We start from the raw sequence: 23,470 nt of genomic DNA on the forward strand, positions 1-23,470 counted from the left end.
TAAAGGTCCCACAGTTGACAGTGCATGTCAGAGCAAAAACCAAACCATCAGGTCGAAGGAATTGTCTGTAGAGCTCTGAGACAGGATTGTTTAGAAGGCACAGATCTGGGGAAGGGTACCAAAAGAACACCGTGCCCTCCATTCTTCAATGGAAGAAGTTTGTCACCACCAAGACTCTTCCTAGAGCTGGCCTTCCCAGTCAAACTGAGCAATTAGGGGGAGAAGGGCCTTGGTCAGGGAGGTGACCAAGAACCTGATGGTCACCTTGACTGGGCTCTAGGGTTCCTCTGTGGAGATGGGAGAACATTCCAGAAAGACAACCATCTCTGCAGCACTCCACCAATCAGGCCTTTATTGTAAAGTGGCCAGATGGAAGCCACTCTTCAGTAAAAGGCACATGACAGCCCGCTTGATGTTTGCCTAAAGACTCTCAGAACATGAGAAACAAGATTCTCTGGTCTGATAAAACCAAGACTGAGCATTTTGGCCTAAATGCCAAGCATCATGTCTGGAGAAAACCTGGCACCACCCCTACGGTGAAGAATGGTGGTGGCAGCATCTTGCTGTGGGGATGTTTTTCAGCGGTGCGGACTGGGAGACTAGTCAGGATCGAGGGGAAAGATGAACGGAGCAAAGTACAGAGGGATCCTTGATGAAAACCTGCTCCAGAGCATTCGGGATCTCAGACTGGGGTGAAGGTTCACATTCCATTAGGACAACGACCCTAAGCACACAGCCAAGATAATGCAGGAGTGGCTTCGGGACAAGTCTCTGAGTGGCCCAGCCAGAGCCTGAACTTGAACCTGATCGAACATCTCTGGAGAGACCTGAAATTCCTGTGCAGCGATGCTCCCCATCCAATCTGACAGAGCTTGAGAAAAATGGGAGAAACTCTCCAAATACAGGTGTGCCAAGCTTGTAGTGTCATACCCAAGAATACTCAAGGCTGTAATCGCTGCCAAAGATGCTTTAACAAAGTACTGAGTAAACGGTCTGAATACTTATGTAAATGTAATATTTTTTAAATTACATTTTTTTAAAGTAAATTTGCAAACATTTATGAACTGTTTTTGCTTTGTCATTATGGGGTACTGTGTGTAATCTGAGGGGGGGGGGGGGGGACGGACAACTTAATACATTTTGGAATAAGGCTGTAACGTAACAATGTGGAAAAAGTCAAGGGGTATGAATACTTTCCGAATGCACTGTACACCTGCACTGTGTCACCAGATCAATATCAAATGTATTGAGTGACGTTTGTGTTTCCAGATGGAGATCCAGCCAACTCCAGCGCACCAGGACCTCCCTCTCCTACATCTGGTAAACAGAGGCAATCAATCAATCACTACTGTATGAGTATTCAGTCTACACAGAGCGTGTCGACGGTTTTGCAGGGGCTGGCTTGAAATTAGTTTGACAACATGCAGTACTAGTTGTCATGGTTACTATGTTTTCTTTCTGGCATGAAGCATATATTGCTTATATTTAATTGAACTGTGTATAACGGCCACTTTTCCTCCCTCCCTTGTATCTTCGTCTTGTAAGTCTTCTAAGTAAACATTATAAAATGATATCTCTCTCTAGACAATTTTTTAATTAAAGTATCCATGACCTCGTGTTATAACCAGAAACACACAGCGGATCACATAGTTTCACAATTACTCAGCCCATAGGTAATTTTGCCTGCCTAATGTGGTCACCACAACATCTTGGCTATCTTCATATTTGTATCTCCGACCACAGTATATCTCTGTTTTGGGAGTGCGAAGTACAGAACAACAGTGTATTTAGCTGGTGTTCCAACCGCCTTCCTGTTGTATCTATTTCCTTTCTCTCTTTCTCTCTTTCTCTCTCAGTTCCTCAGCCTTGGTACCTAAGACTTGCTGGTAACAACAACTGAAATTGAATTTCTCTCTCTCATTAATCTATTTGTCATCTAATCAGAGTCCTTCCACCGTCCTTATCTTTCCTAATGCCTCATCTCTCCCCTTAATGCAGGGCCTGTATAACACATTTCCCCTTAAGCCAACCTGGAAACGTTCAATAGCCATTTATACAACTAGCCAAGCCTAGGGCTGTTCACATGCAGCATGGCAGGAGTGGCGAGGATGTTTTTAGAGTAGAATTAGTGTACATGTATTTTAGAGTCACCCATAAATCATAGGAACACAATGGAGCTTGTTGTATAAATGAGAAGCAAGTCGTTGTTTTAGAGGAAGACGATACAGGTTTATTATGACCAATGACAATCATTATTTCCTTAATCCTAGTCTTCACCATGCGTCCAAGTAATCTGCTGCTGCTTATTGTTCTAATGATGTTGGTGGTCGTGGCTCATTGGTCCAGAACACGACCCAGCCTCCTACTAGTGTCCATGCTCCAGCTCCCACTAAACTCTCCTATTTTCTGATGTCTTTTCACCCGTTTTATATTCGATGACGATGATGACATTCATGTTAAACATTCACATGTGGATACACACACACACGTTTGCAGGCACTTCTCTGTACACACAAAGACACGCCCCTCACAAAGATGGACCCCTCATCCACCACAATAGTCTCTCTTTCCCACTGTAGTTTCATTACTCAGCAGCTCTCTGTCGCCCCCCTCTGACAGTTTCTAAGAAGCACGGCAAGCTGATAGGATTCCTGCGCACCTTTATGAAGTCCAGGCCCACCAAGCAGAAGCTCAAACAGAGAGGCATTCTTAAGGAGAGGGTGTTCGGCTGCGACCTGGGAGAGCACCTCCTCAACTCAGGACTGGACGGTACATAAAACACACTTATCCTCACGTAACCTTTTGGGGATGTATAGAAGTTGTCAATATCTTTGGGCTTATGATTTTTATAGTAACGTAAGAGTTGAGTTGCTGGCTACAGAGAGTGAGAGGTTTTGGTGTGTCAAGTGAACTCGGAACAATATTTAAGTCAATCATGCCATTTTAGGATCACATTAGTGCTTCGGAGTTGATGAAATGGGCCCATTGCCCTAGTTAGAGTTCTATAGTTCTAATTGTAGAGTCTCAGGGAGTCATCTCTGTGTGTCCTTGAGAGCCTGATCTGGTTTGGTGTACTACATGTGACATGGATCTTTGTGTGCTTCTCCAGTTCCACAGGTTCTAAAGAGCTGCTCAGAGTTCATAGAGAAGCATGGTGTGGTGGACGGCATCTACAGGCACTCTGGAGTCTCCTCCAACATTCAGAAACTCCGGTACCACTCCTCATGCTAACCCTAACCCTGCATGTCAGGCCCTGAACCTGTAAAGTCTTAGAAGAACTACATAGATCATTGACTGCATTAATAAAATGCATATATGCAATAATATTTTGGCATTCAACCCTATTTGACACTCTCTCCACCAGACATGAGTTTGACAGTGAGAATGTTCCAGACCTGACCAAGGATATGTACATGCAGGACATCCACTGTGTGGGGTCCCTGTGTAAGCTCTACTTCAGAGAGCTGCCCAACCCCCTGCTCACCTACCAGCTCTACGACAAGTTTGCTGTGAGTACATGGCCATAACACAACTCCCTCCAACTGAAAGTACTGTCCATTGTCAAAGGCTAAACCATTAGTTTTTTCCCCTGGTCTTCCTCCGTAGGACTGTATGGGAGAGATGACGGACGACGAGCGCATGGTGAAAGTACATGATGTCATCCAGCAGCTCCCACCACCGCACTACAGGTATACACACAACACAGCCATGGAGACTGAGACTACAGGTATACACACAACACAGCCATGGAGACTGAGACTACAGGTATACACACAACACAGCCATGGAGATCGAGACTACAGGTATACACACAACACAGCCATGGAGATCGAGACTACAGGTATACACACAACACAGCCATGGAGATCGAGACTACAGGTATACACACAACACAGCCATGGAGACCGAGACTACAGGTATACACACAACACAGCCATGGAGACCGAGACTACAGGTATACACACAACACAGCCATGGAGACCGAGACTACAGGTATACACACAACACAGCCATGGAGATCGAGACTACAGGTATACACACAACACAGCCATGGAGATCGAGACTACAGGTATACACACAACACAGCCATGGAGACCGAGACTACAGGTATACACACAACACAGCCATGGAGACCGAGACTACAGGTATACACACAACACAGCCATGGAGATCGAGACTACAGGTATACACACAACACAGCCATGGAGACTGGTTGTGGACTAATGTTGTCTCTCTCTGTCAGGACCCTGGAGTACCTCGTTAGACACCTGGCTGGTCTGGCCACCTGCAGCGGAGAGACCAACATGCACATCAAGAACCTGGCCATTGTCTGGGCCCCCAACCTGCTCAGGTGTGTGCCTGTGTCTACCTATTGTACCTGCGTTGTGGATCGTTCCTATAGAATAATATCGTTTAGAACAGGTGTGCCTCTGACATGTACAGTAAGGAATCATGTCAGCTCTATTCATGGCATTTCTGTCTGCAACACCTTCCTGGAGTGGCTTGTGTTGTCTCCGTGGCAGATCTATGGAGATCGAGGTGGTGGGTCTGAGTGGTGCTGACCCGTTTAAGGAGGTGCGGATCCAGTCTGTGGTGGTGGAGTTTCTCCTCGGTCACGTGGACGTGCTCTTCAGTGACTCCTTCACCTCTGTAGGACGCTTCACAGGCACAGGTATGTACATCACCATAACCCCAACGCTGGCTTCTCTAACGCTCACTGGACACAATCCTCCGAACTTGAGCTCCATTTGTGTGGATACACACATTTCCCATTGAAATCAATGCATTATTTGCATCAGTTGGCAATCGTCAGCGACGTGTGGATTTCAAGTTAGGATTCGACTGAAAATGTCTTCTCTCCTTCAGAGTGCTCCCTCTGTCCTCTCTCCCTCTGTATCAGCTCTGTGGTTTTGTGTTATCAATGCCACACACAGAGCATTTACCTCAGAGCCTCAAAGCCTCTTTTTAGTACCTACAGTAACTAGGTGTACTACTCAGCCAGCCAGGCTTCCTCTATCCTCTACTTAAGGCTTTTAGGTGTCTGGTTAAATGGAGAGCTTTGGTTAAAGCCCTGTATATAATGGATGACACTTCTACCGCCATTACAACTGTCACCACCGCCCGCTGTCCTCCGCTTTTTACCCCGCAAATGCTGTAAGTCTGTGAAAGCAACTCTACTTGAATGACTGTGACATATTATTTAATTGCACTCTTTGTCTTGCCTCGCAGCACAGTAGAACATGTGTATGACTAGTCTAAAATGGCAGTAATATCAGTGATTTCTCCACTGCATCCATTTTCTTCAGAATTGATTGTCCAAAAAGCAGTTCAGTATTTGGCAACATTTTGTTCTTTACTCTCGATAAACATCCGTATTAAATATGGAATAAAACTGAAAACTTGCCATAAAGTGAGCCCTCAGCCACACTGATACTGTAACCACCCCACTGGGCACAGACTTCAATTCAACGTCTATTCCACGTTGATTCAATGTAATGTCATTGAAATGACGTGGAAACCACGTTGATTCAATCAGTGTATGCCAAGTGTGATTGAAGCAGCAGATAGTGAGCGAGAGCTGTGTGTCTCCGTAGCAACGGGCAAGCTGGAGTGTAAGGTCTCTCGGCAGCACCAGAGAACCAGGCTGGTGAGTCTGCAGGAGGCCAGGGGTGAGGAGGAGGTGGGGGAGACCAGGGGGGAGGAGGTCCCTAAGGCCCCCAGGCCCCCTACACTATCTGCTCCTCTTCTGGAAGTCACCGTAGAAAGGCGACGCTACTCCATGTTCTGACTGTCTTCTCTACCTCTATCTCTGTCTCTATTGCTCTCTCTATCGCTCTCTCTATCTCTCTATCGCTCTCTCTATCGCTCTCTCTATCTCTCTACCTCTATCTCTCTATCGCTCTCTCTATCGCTCTCTCTATCTCTCTATGCTGGATGCTTACAAGCACTCTAGCGTTGATTGGTTTAGTTTAGGCTTGATCTACTTTTGGCTTCTGTGTGACCCATTTGTCCTGAGATCTCTGTACAATGTGCACAAGAAAGAGTTCATAATGAATGTGTCTCATCCTATTGGGCTTTTGTCTGTTGTTTTCCAGTAGATAGCAAGTATAGCCAAGTTGGCCTCTCGAGTGGCGCAGTGGTCTAAGGCATGTATAAACCCACTAGAGATTCTGGGTTCGTGTCCAGGCTCTGCCGCAGCCGGCTGCGACCGGGAGACCGATGGGGCGGCACAATTGGCCCAGTGTCGTCCGGGTAAGGGGAGGGTTTGGCCGGCGGGGATGTCCTTGTCCCATCGTGCACTAGCGACTCCTGTGGCGCAGTGCACACTGACAAGGTTGTCCAGGTGTACGGTGTTTCCTCCGACACATTGGTGCGGCTGGCTTCCGGGTTAAGTGGACATTGTGTCAAGAAGCAGTGCGGTTTGGTTGGGTCGTGTTTTGGAGGACGCACGGTTCTCGACCTTCACCTCTCCCGAATCCTTACAGGAGTTGCAGCGATGACTGTAACTACCAATCAATTGGATACCACGAAAAAGGGGTAAAAAAACAAACATTTAATATAAGTTTTGTGTGCACGTGCTGACATGTGTTTCTATAAACCCAGTGTCTCTTCATGATTTTAGTCACTGGTCAGCTGTAAACTCTCACATGATTTTTCTACTATATTGACAGTTGAATAGGCAATAAACTTCCATCCTGGTTCAAATTCATCCCATCTTGAAGTAAATGTGGTCGGTTACATTTTGTGTTTACTCCAATATTTGTTTTTTACATTTTAAATAGTTATTAAAGTAACTTTTAGGTTGTTTTGTGCTGTAATCAAATCAAAGTTTATTTGTCACGTGTGCCGAATACAACAGGTGAAATGCTTACTTACAGGCTCTAACCAATGGTGCGAAAAAAGGACAAAAAGTGTGTGTGTGTGTGTGTAGGTAAGTGAAGAAATAAAACAACAGTAAAAAGACATTTGAAAAAAGAGTAGGAAGGCTGTATACAGACACCTGTTAGTCAGGCTTATTGAGGTAGTATGTACATGTAGGTATCGTTAAAGTGACTATGCATATATGATGAACAGTTTTAATGCTCAAACTATTAAAGAATAGATGATGTTTTGATCAATGTGTCACAAATGCTGTGGATGTTTCTTTTAAGAGGATTACATTGAGCCAGAACCACCAGGTAAAACAACTGTTGCATTGATTATTCCCAGCTTCCATGATCTGTTTTGTCTTGTCAGCTAGCTAAATAATCAATAGGCCCTATAGCTAAAATGTTTAACCTCAGTATTGTCTACAGATCAGCAGTATCTGTGTGCTTCTCCAGCCGAAGAGTTTTTGTCAGCGTCCCAGCCAGGGCTCAGTTAGATGCTTTGCTTTGTGTCTCAGACTCCACGCCAGGAAAGTCCCAAAAAATATTTTGGGTGTCCGATTGTTCTGGCTTATTCTCACAGAAACTTAATTGTCAGGATGAATGTTTGATATGGTTTTTACATTTGTATCACAAACCATTTGTGAGAAAATCCTCTAAGACCCTATGATCTGTGAACTGTACATGATAGTGTGCTCTAAAATATGGATTATGTCTAGATTATGATTTTGTAACACATTTATTCAACGTAACATATTAGTGAATATCTCGTACCATTTAGATTTTTGTACATTTTTAGACATAGTTTAAAACTATATACTGTACAAGTACGTCAACTTTTCAACATTCTGCTACTTTTGAAGTTCTGATAAATTGTGAGCACCACCAGTGAATGGTGAAATGGATTCAAATGGAACTCTCTCTGCTGGTGATTTGCTGAATGTGATTGCTTAATGACTTAGATACATTTTTATATTTAAAAGTAGCAGAGCACAATTTGACGCATTTGAAGAGTGTTTGACATGTTGTTCCAACAATTTGTCCCAAAAATATGCTAAAACACTTTGAAAATATTAATATAAATACTTTTATGTTGAATACATTTAATGTGAAAAATTGTATTGCAGTAAATTAATGTGGAAAAAATATTTTTGGGCTTTCCTGGCATGTACTTGCCCTATAAGACACTGTTACAGTACTCTGTTAATTGCATTATAATAATACATATTTGTTTAGATGTTAATCCTGTCTGATGACCCATGCTCTGCTCTCCCCTGACGGCTGTCCTGTTTAGCAAACCTCAGCAAACTTTGCCATTGAGGTTACTTTGGTTGCTCTTTGATTTGGAGTTTCAAATGAAAAGGTCCAACATCCTCTGCATACCTCAGCCTTCCCTCCCTTTGTGTTGTTTATGTGATTTCTGATTTGCAAGCGTGTCTGTGTCTTATTCGCTCTCGTTGGGCAAATCTGTAATGACACCCTATTTCCCGTATAGTACTCTTTAAAATGTTTTTATATATATATATATATATATATTTTTTTTTTTGCCACTTAGGGGCTTTGGCCAAAGGTAGTGCACTACTATACAGGGAATAGGATCTCATTTGGAACAAAGCTTTTGGCCTCCGTCACCAAAACCTCCTCACTCTCCCACCCTCTACCTATTACTAACTGTCCTGTCTCTGCCTGCAGGGCGGCACTCTCTGACCAGGCCCAAGTCCTTTGTGTCCGCCAGGCTGCTCTCCCTAGAAGAGGCCCAGGCCAGGACACAGGCTCCTCTGCATCTCCAGGGGGCGCCAGTCCAGTTCCAGGGCCAGTTCCACACCGTGCTGGACCACCCTGTCGACAGGTGAGTGGGAGGCCAGGCTTATTCCAGACCATGCAAGTTTCTGTAGTTTCGCTATCACATGCGGTTGATTTAGCAGTCTCACCCACCTAAATCTCTCTCTCTCTCCTTCTCTGTCTTGCTCGCTCTCCTCCCCCTACAGGAGGAAGAGAGGGCTGAAGGTACGGAAGGCAGCTGGAGGGAGCTGGAAGACATTCTTTGCGATCGGGAAGCCTCCGGGGGCGGGGAGACGTAAACCAATGAGGATTAGCTCCCTGTTCCAGCCCGCCACCTCACACGCAGGTAGATATCATGTCTGATTTGGACCACCACCTGGATGCAGGTGGAAAGAAAAATAAATGCCAACTCAGTTTGTCACCCTTTTTGATCCCCTTCTCTCTTTGTATGACAGATCTCCCTTTCTCTCTCTCTGGCTGTCTCTTTCTCCCTATTTTCTCTCTCTCTCCTTGGTTTCTCCTGCAGGTTGTCGTGTGGACAGTGTGACCCTGCGTTCAGCTAAGAGTGAGGAATCCTTATCGTCCCAGCACAGTGGAGCAGGTACATCACAGTAGGCCATAACTCACTGACGCTAATACTGATACTCATCTCAGCAGGTTAAGTCCTCTGACTGATCGATAGCAGAACCTCTCTCTTCTCGTCCGTTAAGTATAGAGTATGAGATGTCTCTGTCAGGGGAGGCTGTGGAAGAGAAGTAATGCGTCTTTTTTGCTTTCTTCCTCTTCCTACCTCTCCTCCTCACTCTCTCAGGACAGTCTATCCGTCTGCGGCGGCCCCGCTCCAGCAGTGATGGTCTGTCTTTGGCTGCCTCCATGGACCCCCAGCACCTGCCTCAGCGCCCCCCGTCCCGCCTGCCTTCCAGCCGCTCGTATGACAGCCTGCTGCCTGAGGACCGCCGGCCCAGGGATGATGGAGACGATGAGGAGGATGACGACGAGGAAGGCATCTACATGCTGCCTGACTTCTCCAACCAGGACCCGGCTGCTTCCTGGATGGCCGAGGACGTCATTGACTTCAGCCCCACCTTCCTGGAGGACGGACCAATCGGCTTGGGCAGCAGCGCAGTCACCGCGGGCGGCAGGGAGTCCCCGCCAACTGCCACGCCCCCTCCCTACCGCTGCCTCAACCACCAAGGACACTCTCACTCCAGCAGCCAGCGCTCAATCACAGAGGACCCCGACTCGGTGCTCAACCAATCGGATGCGGCCGTCAGGAGGAGTCTGATCATCGCCGCCACAGCCCCGCCCCTTCAGGTGTTCTGTCAACACAGACCGGCCAATACCAGCCCATCTGCCGGCCAATCAGGGGAAGGCTCCAACCGGAGTACCTCAAACAGCCAGGGCCAGCCCACTACACCTGTGACCTCTGCCCCCTCTGCTCAGCCCCCAACAGAGAGAAGATCTTTCACCCGGAAGATGGTGAACGCCTTCTCACAAAAAGCCCCCAAGTCCCCTACACTGGACATCTCTGACCCTGTATCCATCAGCGTCCCTGCTAAGGTAATTCCTCCCTCTCTGTCACTGCTGTCCCTATATATCTGTATCTCAGGATTGGAGTTTACTTTCCTATATACTCTGTATGATAAATTTGCCTCCCCAAACTTGACTTTCTCCCTCGTAGGTGTTGGACATGATTGGCGGCCGAGCTGGTGAATTACAGCCTGGCATCCCAAGCAGTGGACCCTCCCAGTCACAGCCTCCTCAGATGATCTCCATGCTGCTGAGGTCATGTGACTTCCAGCTGACGGAGAGCTGCCAGCAGGAGATCCGCAGCAAACTGGGCCCCGAAGCCAAGATCAGAGGACAGGGTGAGTAGACAGGAATGGACTCGGCCAACACGTTTGATTGATTGAATGTATTAGTTGATTGATTTATAGTCATCAAAAATGAGTTTGTTTTCAATGATTCAAGGTTTTACTGCAGACGATAGTCATGTAATTTAACCCTCCTCTCCCCTCTACAGGTATAACGGAACCCACCGGTGCCCCCCTGCTCTCCCAGCCTCCCCCTCCCCCTCCTAAAAACCCAGCACGCCTCATGGCTCTAGCCCTGGCTGAGAGTGCCAACAAGGCCCTGAGACAGGGCGCCTCGCCCCCCTACCGCCCCCCTCAGTCTCGGTCCCAGGACGCAGCCGACACCCACTACCAGAGGTCCCTGTCTGCCGACGCAGGAGAGCTGCTGTCCTCTGACCCCAATCCGCTCTACTCCACAGTGCGCCCCCTGTCTGTGTGGATGACCGAGGGAGAGGAAAACGCGACAGAGACTGCAGCAGATACAGGACACGGCCAGGGAGAGAGGACTCCAGGACAGGTGTGTGGGAGTGTGCACATGTCTGTAAGTGGCACTGTTTGGGTGTACCTTTGTGTAAACTGTTTCCGTTTTGTACTGGTAAATTCTATGTGGGGTGGATATGTTGTTTTGACTGTGCTGGAGATGTTCTAATTTTGGGCTCCATATGAAGAGCGACAACAGTGCTGTCAGGTCATTTTCAGCAGAGCCTTCATTTCCTAACCATAACAAGCAAGATGTTTACAGTTGCCTGGGCAAAATTAGATTCCTTTTTTTAACTGTCGTTGTTATGAGAAGACTGACAAAGCCCATGTTGTAGTTTCCCAGCTGGTTAATCAGGCTTAGAGAACAGTACAGTAAAGTATGTCCGGCCGCACGTAGCTACAGCATGCATGACTAACCAGTACTGTAACTTAATGTATGGCGGTAAAAAAAAATATATATATATATATATATATATATATTTTTTTTTTTGCAGGATACGGAGACCCTGTCCTCTGAGACGTCTGACTCTGTGGCGTCCAACTCGGAGTTGTCTGGTGGGAGCGCCTCTGGAGACGACCAGACCCCCAGCCCCATCTACAAGAACCAGAAGCAGCTGCCCCAGTCACAGCCCGCCAAACCAGGCCAGTCTGGGGAGAGACCTAGCCCCACTGAGTCCCAGTCTCAGAGGAAGCCCCCAGCCTACTCACGCCAGTTATCTGCCCCTCACCTCCAACAGAAATCAACCTCCACCCAGTCCAAGCCGTCCTCAGCCCACCCCCAGCTCCTGCACTCCAAGTCAGAGTCCCCTCTGACTCAGGTCCGTGCCTTCCAGCCCACCCGCCCCAAAGTACCCCCTAAGCCCCTAGATCTGAAGCGTCCCCACAGAGCACCACTGGCCCAGAATGAGATGCGTCGCTCCCTGGACTCAGGGCGCATCAGGCGGATCTTTGGTCAGCAGGGGAACCCTCCTCTGGCCAGGGCCTTCTCAGAGCGTCTGAGTGGAGCTCCAGACCACCTCGCCCGCTACCACGCAGCCAGGGCAGCCAGCCAACCATCCCCGGGTCAGCAGCCCCCTCAGCAGACCCAGATCCGGCCCATGCCCCTCTCCTCCACCTCAGAGGACCAGGGAAAGATGGAGAACTTCTACTACGAGATCGCCGGGCCTGAGAACCCGCAGGGCCCCCCCAGCTATGCCCGCCACAGCTACCAGAACATGAGGCTGGACCTGGAGGGTAACTTCCGCCCGGCCCCCCACCCAGAGGTCAACAAAAGGCCCATCTCCCGGGGGCATCACCAACACCAACCCCAGCCTCTCCACCACAACCAGGGTGGACCCAGAGGGGAGAGGGGGCCCCAGCTCTGGTCCAAAGAAGCCACGCGGGCTTGGGCAGCTGCCCACTCCCAGTCCCACTCATTCTTCCACGGACACTCCCACTCCCAGGACGGCTCCACCCACCACCATCACCCCTCTCACCCCCGGCCTCAGCGCCAGACCTCCTCCTCAGTCCGGCTGGCCCGTAGTGAGATGCACCCCCTCCCCTCCTCCTCCATGGTTCCCCTCTACCAGCACCAACACAACCTCCACCGCTCCAACAGGTCAGCCTCCACAGACCTCACCTCCTCCCAGCTACACCCCTATTTTGAAAACGGGAAGGTGTGCTATCGTAAGCCAGAGGAGGCTCCTCTGAGTCTGAGCCAGCCTCCCCAGGGCATCTCTCTCCAGGGTCAGCCATCCCAGCCCTCCCCTCCCCAGGCCCACAGACCAACCTCCAAGGACCTGTCTGAGCCCATCTACGTCAACTTCCCTTTCCCCAGCCCATCTACTGGGGCCCAAAACACGAAGAACTGGACCAGTACAGACCTGGATGGAGACTCTACACATGATTCTGAACCTCTTGCCACGCCAAACGACCCCCCTCCCCCAGAGGACCAGAGACAGTCCTCCCCTCGCCTGGCCCCTGACCAGGGAGGCTCCACCAGCGTTAGCCTTACCCCCTCCACTCCAGACAGCCCATCCGCCCACAACGACTCGGCTGCAACCACCCCAGGGAGCATCTTCCTCCCAGCTCCCATAGCGTCTACATCGACAGGGATCCACTACCGCAGCCGCTCAGACCCCCAGAGCTCCATCTGCAGTACGGAGCACATCCCGGGCCTGTCGGGGAAGGAGATCGCCTCCCTGCTGATAGAGAAGCTGGCTGAGGAGGAGAGGGCTGAGGGTCCCTCCACAGTCACCTCCTCCTCTGCCTCCACCAGCTCCTCCCCTGCCATGGAGCACCCTGCCAACCCCTACCCCAGCCAGCAGCACAACCAGCCCCCGCCTGCCTATAATGTCTACACCCCGGGCCCCTCACTGATCAGGGCTCCTCAGAGGGCCGGGGCAGGGGGCTTCCAACGCCAAGACCCGCTCCGGAGGTCCTCGCCGGGGGGCCAGTACAGGCAGGCCTTTGACGTCATGCCCTCAGGCGATCAGGTGCTCAAATACTACCGGACCCAAGACTTTACCCCTGGGCCCCTGGGAGAGCACCAGAGCTCTGGCACTAACCCCTACCCCCCTCGGCTGCACTATCAAGAGCCCCCCTACCCCATCCAGAGCCCCCAGGACCCCTGCTCCTCCGGCTACCCTAGCCAGCCCCTCTTGGAGCCCTCAGACTCCCCATCTGCAGCTTTCTCCAACCTGACGCTGGGAGCCCCCAGGCCCTTCCCCGGCCAGCCAGGAGGCCCCCAGTACAGCCAATACCCATTCCATCCTGGCCCGATGCTGGGCCAATACCCCAACCCTCCCCCCCGCAGAGATGTGGTCCACGAGCCGGTGCTGCGGCCGCAGGGTCTGAGGAACCAGAGAGGGCTGGCACGGCAGGGCAGCTTACCTGGACCATCACCCAACTGGACCATCCATACTGAGGGTCAGACACGCAGCTACTGCTGAGGAGGAGCGCAAAGTAGACTTTTACACACTGTACCCTATCAGACTGAATGTGAAAGAGTTAGGAAGAGACCATGTAAAACTCTCATGGTCCACAGAGAAAGGGAACAGGACGATAGAAAGCCTTCCTGGAAGCGTGAGACAACCGGTCATGTTTAGAAATGAGGGCAAGGCATTCTGGGGTAGCTAGACATAAAGTCCAGTTTCCTGTTTGAACATTCCCTGGGGCCTATCACCATTTCACACCTGCAACCACTGGACCCATGAGGAAGAAGAGATCAACGAGATGAACCGAAAAGTGGCTTAGATTTGAAAACATTCCAGAGCAGACTGTTGTTGTGAGTGTTTATGAAAGAAAAAGAAAGGAAAATGGCTGCCAGGGTCTTTTCTGGATCAAAATGTGCTTAGGTGGTGGGCGTGGCCAATGGTGGCCGAGCAACCATTTTAGAGGCCCTTCTGTTGGCCGCAGTGACAGAATGTAGCAGTTTTAAAGCACATTTTCTCCAATTCAAAAAAACTATTGTGGCCCCATGCCATGACAAAAACATCTGGGGGCCCCATGCCATGACAAAAACTCCTGAATGCATCATTTTATGCATTGTAGATTCTCCCTGTATCTAGCTTTTATTTTAGTGATGGTTAGTTCTCAAAGATGATCTTATTAAAAAAATATATAGGTCCATTATCTTTCTACATAATTCACATCTCTTTTTAGTAATTTAAGTTTACACTGAAAATCCAGACAATTATTTATTATATTAAAATTAAATATATATACATACAGTACCAGTCAAAGGTTTTGACACAGCTACTCAAGCAAGGCTTTTTCTTATTTTCTACATTGTGGAATAATAGTGAAGACATCAAAAATATGAAATAACACATGGAATCATGTAGGATTTTAGATTCTTCAAAGTAGCCACCTTTTTGCCTTGATGACAGCTTTGCACACTCTTGGCATTCTCTCAACCAGCTTCACCTGGAATGCCTTTTCAACTGTCTTGAAGGAGTTCCAACATGCTGAGCACTTGTTGGCTGCTTTTCCTTCACTCTGCGGTCCAAATCATCCCAAACCATCTCAATTGGGATGAGGTCGGGTGATTGTGCGGTCCAAATCATCCAAAACCATCTCAATTGGGTTGAGGTCGGATGATTGTGGATGCCAGGTCATTGGGTGCAGCACTCCATCACTCTCCTTCTTGGTCAATTAGCCCTTATACAGCCTGTAGGTGTGTTGGGTCATTGTCCTGTTGAAAAACAAAGGATAGTCTTAGCGCAAACCAGATGGGATGGTGTATCGCTGCAGAATGCTGCGGTAGCAATGCTGGTTAAGTGTGCCTTGAATTCTAAATAAATCACTGACAGTGTCACCAGCAACGCACCATCACACGCCCTCCTCCATGCTTCACTGTGGGAACCACACATGTGGAGATCATCTATTCACTTTATTCTGCATCTCACAAAGACATGGCTGTTGGAACCAAAAATCTCAAATTTGGACTCATCAGACCAAAGGACAGATTTCCACCGGTCTTCTGTCCATGTCTTGTGTTTCTTGGCCGAAGCAAGTCTCTTTTTCTTATTGGTGTCCTTTAGTAGTGGTTTCTTTTCAGCAATTCGACCATGAAGGCCTGATTCACGCAGTCTCCTCTGAACAGTTGATGTTGAGATTTGTCTGTTACTTGAACACTGTGTAGCATTAATTTGGGCTGCAATCTGAGATGCAGTTAACTCTAATGAACTTATCCTCTGCAGCAGAGGTAACTCTGGGTCTTCCGTTCCTGTAGCGGTCCTCACGAGAGCCAGTTTCATCATAGCGCTTGATGGTTTTTGTGACTGCACTTGAAGGAACTTTAAAAGTTCTTAATGTTCCGTATTGACTGAACTTCATGTATTAAAGTAATGATCGACTGTTGTTTGTCTTTGCTGATTTGAGCTGTTTTTGCCATAATATGGACTTAGCCCTATTTGGTAAAATACCATCTTCTGTATCCCACCCCTACCTTGTCACAACACAACTGATTGTCTTAAAAGCATTAAGAAGGAAAGAAATTCCACAAATTGACTTTTAACAAGGTACACCTGTTAATTGAAATACATTCCAGGTGACTACCTCATGAAGCTGGTTGATAGAATGCCAAGACACTGCAAAGCTGTCATCAAGGCAAAGGGTGGCTACTTTGAAGAATCTCAAATATAAAATTTGACACTTTTTTGGTTACTACATGATTCCATATGTGTTATTTCATAGTTTGGATGTCTTCACTATTATTCTACAATGTAGAAAAACAGTAAAAAATAAAGAAAAACCCTTGAATGAGTAGGTGTGTCCTAACGGTTGACTGGTACTGTATATATCATAATATATAGTCCTTTTATTTTTTACATAAGCAGCCCACCCAAGACTTTTCTATGTAGAAAAAACCCTGGCTGCTGTACTTTTGAACAGATGATTTGGTGTTTGATTGGGTTTGCCTTGTTGTTTTTACAAGGTTGTGGTACTGAGAGAGGACTACACAGGGAAATATCTGCAGTCTTTCTCCTTCTTAAAAAGAAGAACCTCAAATGCTGCTGATTTGGTTTAGTGGTTTTCAGAAGCTTGATTTGACATGCTATATTTATTTTACATTCTGTTTTCGAGGAATGCATGTCATATAAATCATTTGTTTGAAATAAGTCTGTCGTTCCACCAAGTCGGTGCCTTTTGATCTGTATATTGTTTGTTGATTTCACCTACTTTTAGACATTCTATCATAAAGAGTACATGTTCAACTTAATTTAAAAAACACATTTTCCCATCTCGAGTTTGAATGTAAAAAAAATGAACTATAGTAAGTGCCAAGTAAAATCGTCAAGCTTGTTACTTTATCTTAAATCAGCCATAAATCCCCTTGTGATAGAGCTTATTGTGTGCAGCAGGGAGGGGAAATGGAATGCATGCTTCACAAAACAATAGAATTCTTCTAAAATGTCAAGCCTAGGCATCTATGGTTAACGGGGTTGACGTGTTGTGCTCGGCCCGCTCAGTTTTCCATTGCAAAACACCAGAAATGGTTTCAGAAGAACCAGCTCACCTGCTCGTACTCAATTATTTGGACTAATAGATATTCAATGTGTTTTTATTAAAAATGAATATTATTTCAAAAGTTTCACCATATTAAAACAAGAGTTCTCATAACCGGGTTGAGCTTAAAATTAGGGAAAGGTTTATTTTTTTCTTTAAACTGAATGACTAATCGCATTTTAAATGAATAATAATCTTCAGAAATGACTGTCAAAGCAACAAAATGACTAGGACTTTACAATGATGGAGAAATGTTCATCTTCTTGGAAGTCACAGAGAGACATCAAATGCAGAATTTTGGCAATTTAGTAAGTCTTTATTCATATAAAAAAAAATATTTATTGAAATCTCCATGTGGTCTATATTAAAGGGCACTTCATCAAATATAACGCTGTTAAATTTTGTACTTAAAATGTCAAAGGGATGCAAAGGGCACTTATTTCGTGGAACGACCCAAGTAGAATTTGATTGTTTTAATTTTTATCCCTGGACAGAATGTGAGTGTGTGTGAATGTATGTACACATTTCTACTCTGACGAGGGTCTCTCATGGTGAGCTAAAAAGCACATAATTCATCAAATGAAAAACTGAAAGAAAACATTGCCTTCTGTTTTAGGGAAACTGTTTTTACAGACAGTACTTTGTCATTTTAGGATTAGTGGTACTACACTAGTTTGCGCTGTCATTCTGAATGCTGTGTGTCTCTGTCTGACTGACTGCAGAATGTTTGTACTGTGCGTCTTATCTAATGTACTTATCCTTGAAGGATGTTTTTGTACATGTTAAAAAGTCTAACAGATGCTTTTATCCAAAGCAATGTACTGTGCTGATAATACAATACCACACACTGGTCCTCTGTTGTTTTTCTGTATCCAGATGTCCTTACCTCCATTTTGGGAGTTGTACTCACTGCCTGCCCCTATGCAACGTATACCTGACACGTACAACACATTACTAAAGATGTGGTTATTCAGTAGAGGCAGAAACCACATACTGTATGTGTTAATATCATTCCATTAACACACCACCATGTCTTAATTCATGTCTCCCCCATTCTGACGTTATGGCTGCAATACTGGTATTGGACAGCAGGGGGAGACACTTCATCTTGGTAGATCATTACCTGTACTGTAATGGGTTTTGCACAGACTTCCACTATATTAAACTGTGTGCGCATGCACATGTTTATCACTTCAATAATGTCGCTATGACTGTGTCAGTTACAAAACTGGTTCAATCCTTTCCCAGTCGTTGATATGTCTCACTAATGTCTTTGTGGATACTTTTCCATCGCAGATAGACAAATGTCCCAGTGGAGTTGTATTATAGGAGAGCGAAACAAAGGACAAGGTTGTGTTATGCTAGTTTAGCTTAGCAGTGCTGTCCATTGAACATTGGGAACTATACATCTTTTCAGGGGTGTTTCCTCAACTGTGTTGTAATGCTGTGATACCACTGTAATTAAGTGAACGGGAAGGAAGAGGGGTAAGAATGTGAAATATGGTGTCCGTATTCCTCACGGTGCCACTTCTAAGATGTACTTTTTGGGTTTTGTTCAATGTGCCTTTTTGATGAACAATCATTTGGTTCCATAAAGCATGTTAAGGCGGTAACTTTCTCTCTTTAGGTCCAGGCTGGTGACATTGAATGGTATCTTGCCATGTGCACTATAGCTCTTTACTATGACGGTACAAGGCAGCATACAGGACCTGGTACTCTTTGTCCCTAAACTCCTTAGATTAGATGAAAGAAAATTGCACATTTTTCATAGAACTCCCTAATGACTCTGGACTTGGGCTTTTTGAAGGATAATTGTTTGTGTAAACACATGTGTTCTGTTACTGTATGTGTGTGAGTGTATGGTACTGTTGTGTGAGCAAGCATGCATCCCTCCCTCCCTCTTCTCTATGCAGTGACCAAGTACATTGAAGTCCCATACAAGTTGGAAAGACTTAAAATGGCTATTATACTACCTATGTGTGTATTTGGGTATAACCTGAATTTTCAGTCCAATACGATCCCTTTCGGCCTTTTGGCAAAAGGCAGTTCATCTTATTTTGTAATATTTTCCAAGGTGTGAATTAAAAACCTGATGGTTACATCACAGATGAAACCATTTGTAATAGTTTTTTTTTTCTTAAACTACAGATTTTGTCATGGAATAGAATACTAAAATTAGAATGTAAATGTATAAACATACAATGGACATTTTGAAGATTAAGACAGTTGTAGTTTCATCAGCAATTTTAAATTAAATGTATTCTTCATCCATATATTTACTTTACGATTATGCAGCCTTGGGATTTCGCCTTCTGTCCATTGTTTGATTGAAACTAAACTGGTTCTGCATTCTGGCTGTAACCCAGAGAGTAGAATAGCAGAAAACCAAGGTAACATTAACCTTCAGCTGCATAGATGACCTTCAAACAGTTATTCTTTATACCAGGAGACACCATTGTGTTGTCTTTGGTCCCTTGTCCTGATATTTCTTCAAATGAAATGTGAACAATGTACAGGGTGTGTTTGTGGAGTTGTTTGTCTCTTGCCTATACCTGTGACGTCACCTGAAGTTGGTTCTACATCCTGACCAAAAGGCAATCCTACTTTTGGATGAGGATTCATAAAATTAGCCCGAAACTAAAAGGTTTGGATGTGACGTATTCTATAGGTGTGCCATGTCCATACACGGAACACAGAGCAGGGAGTTCTCCACGTTTTTGCTTTTGGCACACCCAGACCGCAAATACTGGTAAAACCAGAAAACAATACCTGCTATTGCACAATTAAAATATTTTGTCATCCTTTTTTGTCATATACTGTAAAAAATATATAATTACAATTTCCAAAGGAAAGGTTAGACCATTTAGGATAATTTGAGTACAACAGTTATGCAAAGTATTCAGACACCTTGGATTTCTATTGTGTTATAAAGTGTGATTAAAATGGATTTAATTGTCTTTTTTGTAAAAAATCTACACAAAATACTCTTACAGTGGAAGAAAAAGGTATTTTTTTTAAGATCAATACAAAATTCATAACTAAAGTGTAGTTGTGGCCTAAGTATTCAGAATCTTTGTTCAGGAAATCCTAATGATTTCAGGAGTGCAATTTGGCTTAACAAATCACAAGTTATATGGACTCACTCTGTGTGAAATAATAGGGATTGACATGATTTTTGAATGATTAACCCTTCCTCTGACTTCAAAGTATTCACACCCTTTTTTCCACATTTTGATGTGAATTTAAAATGGTTGAAATTGAGATTTTGTGTCACTGGCCTAAACACTACCCCATAATGTCAAAGTAGAATTATGTTTTTAGAAATGTTTACAAATGAATAAAAAATGAAAAACAGAAATGTCTTGAGTCAATAAGTATTCACCCCCTTTGTTATGGCAAACCTAAATAAGTTCAGGAGTAAATTTGCTAAAAAAAATTTGCTAAACAAGTCACAAAAGTTGCATGGACTCACTCTGTGTGCAATAATAGAGTTTAACATGATTTTTGAATGACTACCTCATCTCTGTACCCCACATATACAATTATCTGTAAAGTCCCTCAGTTAAGCAGTACATTTCAAACACCGATTCAACCACAAAGACCAGGGAGGTTTTCCAATGTCTCGTAAAGGAGGGCACTGATTTGGTAGACGGATAAAAAAAATGTTTTTATTAATTACACTTTGCCGTGACTGGGTGTATTGATACATTATCCAAAGATAGAGGCGTCCTTCCTAACTCAGTTGCCGGAGAGGAAGGAAACTGCTCAGGGATTTCACCATGAGACCGATGGTGACTTTAAAACAGTGGAGACTTTTTAAATGGAGACTTTAAAACAGTGTTTAATGGCTGTGACTGGAGAAAACTGAGGATAGATCAACATTGTAGTTATTACTCAACAATACTAACCTAAATTAAAGAGTGAAAAGGAAGCCTATACGGAACAAAACTATTCCAAAACATGCATCCTGTTTGCAATAAGGCACTAAAGTAAAACTGTAAAACATTTGGCAAAGAAATTAACTTTGTCCTGAATACGAAGAGTTATGTTTTGGGCAAATCCAAACCTCACGGAGTACCACTCTTCATCTTCTCAAGTATGGTGGTGGGCTCATCATGTTATGGGTATTCTTGTCACTGGCAAGGGATTTGTATTTATTTTTAGAAACAGAATATGACTAAGCACAGGCAAAATCATAGAGGAAACCCTGATTCAGTCTGCTTTAAAACAGACACTGGGAGACAAATTCACCTTTCAGTAGGACAATAACCTAAAACACAAAGCCATATATAGATTGGAGTTGCTTACCAAGACGACATTGAATGTTCCTGAGTGGCCTAGTTACCGTTTTAACTTAAATCGGCTTGAAAGTCTAGGGCAAGACTTAAAAAGGAATGTTTAGCAATGATAAACAACCAACTTGACAGAGCTAGAATAATTTTAAAAAATATGTAAATATTGTACAATCAAGGTTTGTACAAAGCTCTTAGAGACTTACCCAATAAGATTTACGACTGTAATCAATGCCAAAGGTGTTTCTAACATGTATTTAATCAGAGAGCAGGTATTTATATTTTGTTAATCTAAAAAAATATATACACTTTTTCTTCCACTTTGACAGTACAGAATATGTTGTGTAGATTGTTGACAAAAAATGACAATTAAATACATTTTAATCAAAAGGTGAAGAAATCCAAGGGGTCTGAATACTTTTGCAAGGAACTGTAGCTCAGAGATTCTTGAAAGACGAAACAATCTCAACTTTTTCACAAATAATATATTTTTTAAATACTGTAAAAGATCAACCATTTGTAAAAAAAATAATAATAATAAATTAAATGCAATGAACTGAATTCATGTCAACTCAGTCAGACACCATAAAAGGCATTTTATTTTTTACATGTATTGTCCAACAAGTGTTTAAAGGCCTTGATTGTTTCATTCTAACATGAGATTATTCAAATACGTTATTCAAATCTCCCAACTTTGTATTTATTTATTGCACTATATAATGCTTCAGGGCTAATTTTGTTAGCATTTGGGCATGTTTCTATAGATTCAGAACATAAAACATTTATTAAAAGTATCACTTAGGTATATCACTACAAATACTTCAACAGTTTAAGCATATTAATATTTATTCAGAATATTGACAAAAGTATCGATCAGAGTTGAAATGCCTCTAATGGAGTACAGATACTTAAAACAGACATTTTTAAGTTCAATACAAACATTTTCTAAATAATGGAAAATAATTCCCCAGTAAAAACAGAACTGTTCAATCACATCTTTCAGCAACCTGGCATGGTTGACATTAGACATAAATCTGACGGAGTTGGTGTTTTATGGAGTTGACAATTTGCATATTTTTCTTCAACCTTCAAGTGGTATACTTAACAGCTACTTTGTTTTTCCTCAGTTATTTTATGACTCTTAAACCTAATTAAAATGAACATATTTGAACCATAACTCATATTCTATCTTAATCTATAAGTAGGGTGACCACATGTCCCTGATTGTACAGGACAGTCCCGCGTTTTGGCCCTCTGTACCGCGTCCCGCAATCATGTCACGCATTTGATCAAATTTAATTAAACACCACAAGAACAAATTATAAAGGTTGATTTGTCCCTTTGTCTGTCAGCCAATCAGCATTCAGGGCTCGAGCCACCCAGTTTATAATGAAAGATATGAGGCTCTCCAGGCTCTATGCTCATTAGTTGCTCATTCAACATATTTGATGATTTAAAATTTCAAAAAAATGTAATTCTACCTATTGTTTTACATTCCCTGAGACCAACCAGAAATATTTCATTGATTTTGATATTACCAGATTTTCATTAAACAGACACACCTGCTCTCTAGCTTGTGTATAATCACATTTTGCACTGAGGAAAAATAATAGGCTATATGCCCTTAAATTCAGCTTGGTCTCAGTGGCATGTAGTCATGGATGCCAAGAGAAGCCAGGCTTCCCCAAAACATGGACATTTTTTAAATATATATAATGTATCTTTCTCTCTCTGTGCTTTATAATTTTCCTTCAATTTGCAAGAGGCTGAATGTATCTCACTGGCGAAAGCATCCAAGTGAGTGAAACAAAGCCCCTCTGTCTCTGTACTGTATGTGAGCCCATCTATTTGATGCTGTCTGGTAAAAAATAATATGATATTGTTGCTGCCCCTAGCATTGAATACAAGGGAAGCCAGCGAGCATTTTCCCTCTCTTGATAGCTCTTGATATATATATATTTACATAATAGCCAATCAGCATTGAGCTAAACTAAGTGAGCTCAACTGTGAATGGTCATAGCGCACCAAAATAAATCCTATAAAGGAGATGGAGTTGACAGGTTATTGTTGTGAACATGGTGATTTCAATATTGTTTGTTTAAATCTATCAAAAGTAGAGGACTTTCAGGAACATGCGTTGTCTTGTTGCACTACATGCAATCAGAAGATGAAGAAAGGGTTGTCATGGTATAGCTGACCCTGCTCA

At 44.4% G+C, this 23,470-nt stretch overlaps 1 protein-coding gene across 6 annotated transcripts in view; it reads left to right on the forward strand.

Moving 5' to 3' along the window:
* The window catches only part of LOC110538747 (uncharacterized), a 44,409-nt gene extending 25,324 nt beyond the window's left edge, over window positions 1–19,085 (forward strand). For 3 of the 6 annotated variants that reach the window (XM_036943107.2, XM_036943116.2, XM_036943091.2), the window contains 14 exons: window positions 1,270–1,320; window positions 2,620–2,769; window positions 3,110–3,212; window positions 3,365–3,509; window positions 3,607–3,689; window positions 4,244–4,351; window positions 4,524–4,672; window positions 8,559–8,715; window positions 8,855–8,994; window positions 9,175–9,249; window positions 9,460–10,208; window positions 10,330–10,516; window positions 10,672–11,042; window positions 11,476–19,085. In XM_036943107.2, coding sequence (XP_036799002.2) covers window positions 1,270–1,320; window positions 2,620–2,769; window positions 3,110–3,212; window positions 3,365–3,509; window positions 3,607–3,689; window positions 4,244–4,351; window positions 4,524–4,672; window positions 8,559–8,715; window positions 8,855–8,994; window positions 9,175–9,249; window positions 9,460–10,208; window positions 10,330–10,516; window positions 10,672–11,042; window positions 11,476–13,911 — 4,904 coding nt within the window. In that variant the 3' untranslated portion in view covers window positions 13,912–19,085. Of the gene's footprint in view, window positions 1–1,269; window positions 1,321–2,619; window positions 2,770–3,109; window positions 3,213–3,364; window positions 3,510–3,606; window positions 3,690–4,243; window positions 4,352–4,523; window positions 4,673–8,558; window positions 8,716–8,854; window positions 8,995–9,103; window positions 9,250–9,459; window positions 10,209–10,329; window positions 10,517–10,671; window positions 11,043–11,475 lie in introns of those variants that run through there. The other 3 variants (XM_090193430.1, XM_036943102.2, XM_090193434.1) reach the window with 2 other exon arrangements.
* Window positions 19,086–23,470: the final 4,385 nt, after the last annotated feature.

The sequence above is a fragment of the Oncorhynchus mykiss genome, chromosome 2, assembly GCF_057628025.1.
Source record: "Oncorhynchus mykiss isolate SJ-2025 chromosome 2, ASM5762802v1, whole genome shotgun sequence".
NCBI lineage: Eukaryota > Metazoa > Chordata > Actinopteri > Salmoniformes > Salmonidae > Oncorhynchus > Oncorhynchus mykiss.